The sequence below is a fragment of the Taudactylus pleione genome, unplaced genomic scaffold, assembly GCF_031769625.1.
Source record: "Taudactylus pleione unplaced genomic scaffold, aTauple2 ptg000015l, whole genome shotgun sequence".
Classification (NCBI taxonomy): domain Eukaryota; kingdom Metazoa; phylum Chordata; class Amphibia; order Anura; family Myobatrachidae; genus Taudactylus; species Taudactylus pleione.
The window spans coordinates 1,794,970-1,801,027 of NW_028284417.1; the positions used below are offsets into that span (position 1 = coordinate 1,794,970).

General features: G+C 36.7%; 1 protein-coding gene across 4 annotated transcripts in view; it reads left to right on the forward strand.

Moving 5' to 3' along the window:
- Positions 1-5,607, forward strand: part of FAM135A (family with sequence similarity 135 member A) — a 165,484-nt gene extending 159,877 nt beyond the window's left edge. For all 4 annotated transcript variants that reach the window (XM_088471165.1, XM_088471157.1, XM_088471177.1 and 1 more), the window contains one exon: positions 1,108-5,607. In XM_088471165.1, the coding sequence (XP_088327291.1) occupies positions 1,108-1,313 (206 nt within the window). In that variant the 3' untranslated portion in view covers positions 1,314-5,607. The remainder of the gene's footprint in view (positions 1-1,107) is intronic.
- The last annotated feature ends 451 nt before the right edge of the window (positions 5,608-6,058 follow it).

The following is a 6,058-nucleotide window of genomic DNA, read 5'->3' on the forward strand; positions in this document are numbered from 1 at the left end:
GGCATCTGGCCAGAATTGTCCGTGGTACCTAACAAGCGACACTGGCTCAAATCACATCCACATTCAATGCAGGAGGTACTAGACACATATCCAGCAGGTCAGTGCAGCGTTCTTTAGCTTCCATGGGATATGGGAGCAGAAGACTCACCATAGTTCCCCTGTTAACACTACAACACCGGACACAGTGCCTCTCCTGGGCTCGTGACATTGCTAATTGGATCCTGGAGGACTGGCAACATGTGACGTGGTCAAATGGGTCACAGTTCTAGTTGTTTCAGGCTGATGGTAGGGTTCGGGTATAGTGCAGACCCTGTGGAGCTATAGACCCCAGTTGTCAACAAGGCACCGCGCAGACTAGTGGTGGTTCCATAATTGTGTGGGGTGTGTTCACGTGGCATGGGTTGGGGCCGCTGGTCCGCCTGAAAACTATTGACAGGTAACTGCTACGTCGCATTGCTTGATGACCATTTGCAGCCCTTCATGGACTTCAAGTACCCCCACAACAATGGAATATTCCAGCAGGATAATGCACTGTCATCGATCCCAAGTTGTCCAGAATTGTTCAAGGAGCATTCTGGAGTGTTCAGACAAATGGTGTGGCCACCACGTTTGCCCGACATGAACCGACATAAACATTTATGGGGAATGGTGGAAAGGACCATTCGCACCCAAGATCCTACACCTACATATATCAGGGAGCTGTGGGAAGCTATCCAGACTGCATGGGTCAACATCTCTCCAAAAGTCTTTTGTCCACTTGTGGAATTGATGCCACATCAAGTTGCTGCACTTTGCTGGGTTAGAGGGGGTTCTACACTAGACTAGGCATCTATCCCACGACTTTTGGCACTTCAGTGTATAATTAATGGTGTATTCCAGACTGTGTTATAGTCCCTATTTTGATATGTGTATTGGATTTTCCATATGTCCCCTCCTGTCCCCTTATTTCTTTCTGTATTCCATATATTGATATTTTTCTAAATAAAAATGATTGATGATAAAATAAGAAAAAGGAGAGAGTGAGCTGCAAAAAACTGACATTTTATAGCAAAGGCACTCCTATGTGAATTTTTATTTTTATAAATAACCTGTTCTTGTATTTTGTAGGACCTGTATATGCGGAGATGATCCAAAACATTCTTTTACCTGTTCTGCAGAACAAAGACTGTAATCTAGTGCGATATGACGTCATTCATGCATTACCCAACACAGCAAATTCTCTTATTGGACGAGCAGCCCACATTGCGGTTCTTGACTCTGAAGTATTTTTGGAAAAGTTCTTTCTGGTTGCTGGCCTTAGATATTTCCAGTAGGAGGAGGACACTGCCGGACAATTTATGTAATACCTCATTAACAATAAATCTCAAAGTTTGTGGTATTAAAGTGTTAGCTGCCATTGTATTTTGAGCTATATTTATATTTTATTGTGATTTCAATTTGGGTTTTTCCTTTTAAGGATTTTTTTTTTTTGGACAATAATACATTTGTGATTATAAATGCAGTGTAAATTTGTTAATTTATATTTATGAAATAATTACCACCTCCTTAAATGTGTCTGAGAATTAAATAACTATCAAAACAGATGATAAAAAAAAAACTTGTAAAGCCATCTTCCCTTTGGCTTTATATAGTCTATCCATACAATGTTTGCAGTCATCTGCGTCATTGATCTGGTGGAATTTGTCAGTTTATTAAAAATCTTTAAGTTTGCAACTACTGTGTTCTAACACACGTTTACTGGCATGGTTTGTGAGGTCAGCTGGCCTGACCTTGTCATTTTCCACGTCCTGTCACCTATCTGCTAGCTTTCAAGGCCATAGTCTTACATTATTATTTTATTTTTATTTCATACATTATCTTTCTACACTTTAAAAAAAAAAAAAAAAGTATTACTTTGATTATAAGCAAATTTGATCTGGGCCAGTTTGATGGCCTTTTGCCAGTCTGTGGCGCTGTCCTTCTTGTACCAAAGTTACCTACATGCTTGTACTGTAAATAGGCGTAAGGCTTTATTGCTTGCTGAATACCATGCCACCATGTCTTTGGCTCTGTAATGATGGTGATGCGGGCACAATTCCTGATATAATAGCATTCATGTGACTGCTGCGCATGTTTTCATGGAGAAATGCACAAACCAGTAAACTGTTATTTATCAGTAGAATTCAGAATGGGGCTATTTCTACAGCAGTTATTAGACAAATGTTGCACTTCATTCATTTTTAGATGGGAGATCAATTTCAGTTATGCTAGAGAATGTCCCACAAAGCAAAAATACACCAAATAATGTAATTTGTTGCCATTTATAATTCTGTTGGAATCAACTGTTAGCTCATATTTAGTATATCCAGGTTTTATCTGCAGCCTGACCATTTCAGTCCTTTCCTTCATTAGCAACTGTTCAACAAATAGACGGAACACATCTCTCATGTGCTGCCTTTCCCTCTCTATTCCTATATTGCGCTAAAATCTAGGAGTGTAGTAATGTCCAGGAAGCAGGACAAAGACGTGCAGTCATGTGTTTGCTAATGGAGCTAAGGATCAGCTGAGCTGGAGGCACCATGGATCTGGAAATATATAATATATTTTTTGTTATAGGCTTGTTTGCAGTTTTCATAGCTGATATCCTGGTATTATTCTAATAAATACAGGGAATTTTTGGTGTGCAGCTACAATAACATGCACTGCTGTCAGGACTGGGCAGTATAGTTCCTGTCTATAGTAACGTGTGCCATGCTGAATTTGTGGTCCTTTCAGTTCCCTGTTAGAGGTTGGCTATAGGAACACTTGCTGTATTGAGGAGTCAGTGGAGTGTGGCCACTCATACTGAATTGAAATCAGTTGTTCCCGATAAGTGCATATATTTAGACTTTTGGCCACTGATGCCCTGTGTATGGGAATTAATACTTAAATAACTGTATATTATAAACAATTACTCTTAGAAATGAGAGTGCGGGTTGATTTATTGAGGATTACCATCTCTTTTAGTGGTGGTATAAGATGTACAAGCAGCAGAGTGGTGTAGTTGTTATGGCATGTCTCCTGTTTATGTACTTGTTCCTTTATAACGTTAGTTTTCATGTCCTGTATCATCACATTATACCCCCCTACTGCTTAATGATTAAAGATACAAATGTGTCACCCAAGCAGTAACCTTTTGATAAATGTAATGTGTAAGTACTACCAATTATTGTAGAAAAAAAACAGCTGTTAAGAATAGTTTAAACAGTGGAATTTATTAAAAATTGTAAATAAAAGAAGAAAACATGCATGTCCATCGGTGCGACTTACATGTCTCCCCCCCCCACCCATCCCCTCATTACTTGCACTGTTACAGTCCTGTCTTTACATTCTCCTCCCTCTTCACAATCTCCCTCTGTAGTGTCTATTGTTACCCATTTGTGCTGTTCTCTATTCCCCGGCCAGAATTACATCTATATTTGTATCTACACTGTATTATAAATACATTTATGTGGATCCAAATGCAACAATAATTAACTAATTATATTTATATATCTGTAATTTGCCCCATATGTTTTTTTATTGTAATTCCAATTTTAAATAAATCTCACTGTTTAAACTATTAACTGTTTTATTCTACAATAATTGCTATTACTTAAACATCACATTTATCAAGGTTAGCACTTGGGTGATACATTTGTATCTTTAATCATCACATTATATGAGGGAATTTCCTGTGATATTGCCTCCCTTCTTTGGCTTTTTACCAAGCTTGTGCTGCATAAAGGAAGAGTGTAGACAGGGCCAGAGATTTACCATGTAAGGCGAGCAGAGCACCCATATAGTGCTTTGCACATGAGCACCAACTTTATTACAGCTTTTCGTTGTACATTCTGTCAAAATGAAACCTGTCTAGGCTATTGGTATTGTTGGTGAAGTATTGCTACATACAGAATACGCTATTGAATGACTAACACATAAGTTATTTTTTTAACTTCTTCACAATGTTGGATTCAAATAAAGTGTAAGCATATTTTTAATCTAGAATAAAAATTTTTTTAGACCTCAAACTGGAAATAACTTAGCTGCTAATTTGTCAGTGGTCTGTCATTCAGCTATCTGAAATTCTCACTGTCATGTCCTTGTTTTGTTAGTATTTCTCTGTTTAGCCCTGTGGAATTTTGATTGCGTTAAATTCTCAAATGCACTTGATGCCTTTGGAGGATGAAAGGAGCCACTTTGAGCAGAATTAATATTTATTAGAATGCAACCTATTAATTTTCCAGGAAATAGTGAATTTGCAGGCTGAACAATCGTCCCCACACAATGACTGACTGTCCTCAGTGTATGTAGGCGACAGGTACACTTAAAATACTGGAACTTCAGAAAAAAGTGATGGGGGTTTTTTTGTTTTTTTTTAAGTAATTGCCGCCTCGTCAAACATCAGTAACGCTAGAATGCTTATCGCACTTCTCTGTACTCTTCAGAACCTAATACATTACTGCAATTCTCTTCGAAGTTTGTGCTGATACTTAATGCATTGTAAATACTCAGACTGTGCAGTAAGTACAATAATAACCTGTTTGGTGATTTGGATAAAAATGTCTTTTTCATATTGAAGAATGTTAAAGGTCTGTAGACTGACTATTGGTGCTTAATAGCGTTTGAGAACAATATTTTCATGCTAATGTTTTTGGGGTAAATGCACTGAGGATGGGAGCTGTGCACTTATGAATTGTAATTATTGGACTCTGTCTAAATATAAATATGTGTAAAATCCATGCATGTTTCTAAGTATTGTTCTGTTCTTCATACTTTCTTTTTCATTAAATAAGAAAACTTTTTTTTTTTTTTTTGCACCAAGATGTGATCATTTTGTTTGATATCCTGCTCACATGAGATGAGAAAACACTCGGCCATGAAATAGTTTTACATCTTCACAGCTTTAAAATTGTACCTGTCATTTTTCTCACAGAAAAGGCAATCATTCTGTGGCCGGGAACCACTTTACATGAGAATGCAGGATGTTCCTAATGTCTGCTAATGTATTAATGGATCACCCTACAGGTGTGAGAAGGACACTAAAGTATTTTGATATGAGTACTATACAGAACATGCTGAGTCTCTGAGGGTATAGTGTAATAAGTTACCATTGGCATAAATCCCTCAGCTTTTAAGCCAAACATCTACAATGTAATGTTCAAAATTGACCAGTGCTAGTGGAATTATTTTATATTTCTTTAAGTAGTCTCACAACTTGGATTGCATTGCTTAAAAGTAAAACAAAAAAACACTTCTATACACTTGTCATGTGGCAGCAGTGGATATATTGCCATTGTCTTTCTGTTTTACATTGTTTTATAATTATTTAAATACATTTATATGTTTTCTAACATGTTGGAGATGATTTTTGAGTTTAGCGGTTTAACCCTTTTTATGGTTTACTGTGATTTAAAAAAAAAAAGTAAAATTATTAGTTTTAACTTCCTATTAGAGACTTAATCATCCCAATAAATATTTCACTCTTTTTACCCATGGTTGCATTATTTCATTAAGAGTAGTGGTTTCCTAAACGTGTTTGGCTTTGCTAATGTTGAATATTATGGCGTATTTTACTACAGTTGTACACAATAAACAGTGAATACTAGAGCCTCTCAGCTAGGTGGTATGTTTATATTCCTAAATTAAAACATTTAGGGCAAATGTTGACAATGTTCATTATGTAAAAGAGTCTTGATGAAATCTTTTCTACTACCATCTGCTAAATACCTATCTAACAGCCCTTATAAAATGAAATCAAAGTGCCTTGCCATTTTAATATTCCCCCAATACGTACACAGTCAGTAATTCATATTACATTACGGTATGTAATGCTTCCCTGGACAACTGGTCTTCTCTATCATTTAATACTTTGTAAACTGGAAGTTGATGGGTCAGATAGGAAGCTGAATTGAACACTCCTGATTTTTGTAATTTTATTATTTACCTAGGTATTTCACAGGATTTTATATATGTTAATGTACAATATTGGATGTATTACTGCAGGCTACTATTTATAGCATACAATGGGAGTTCCACCGTCTGCCGTTAACAGAACAAA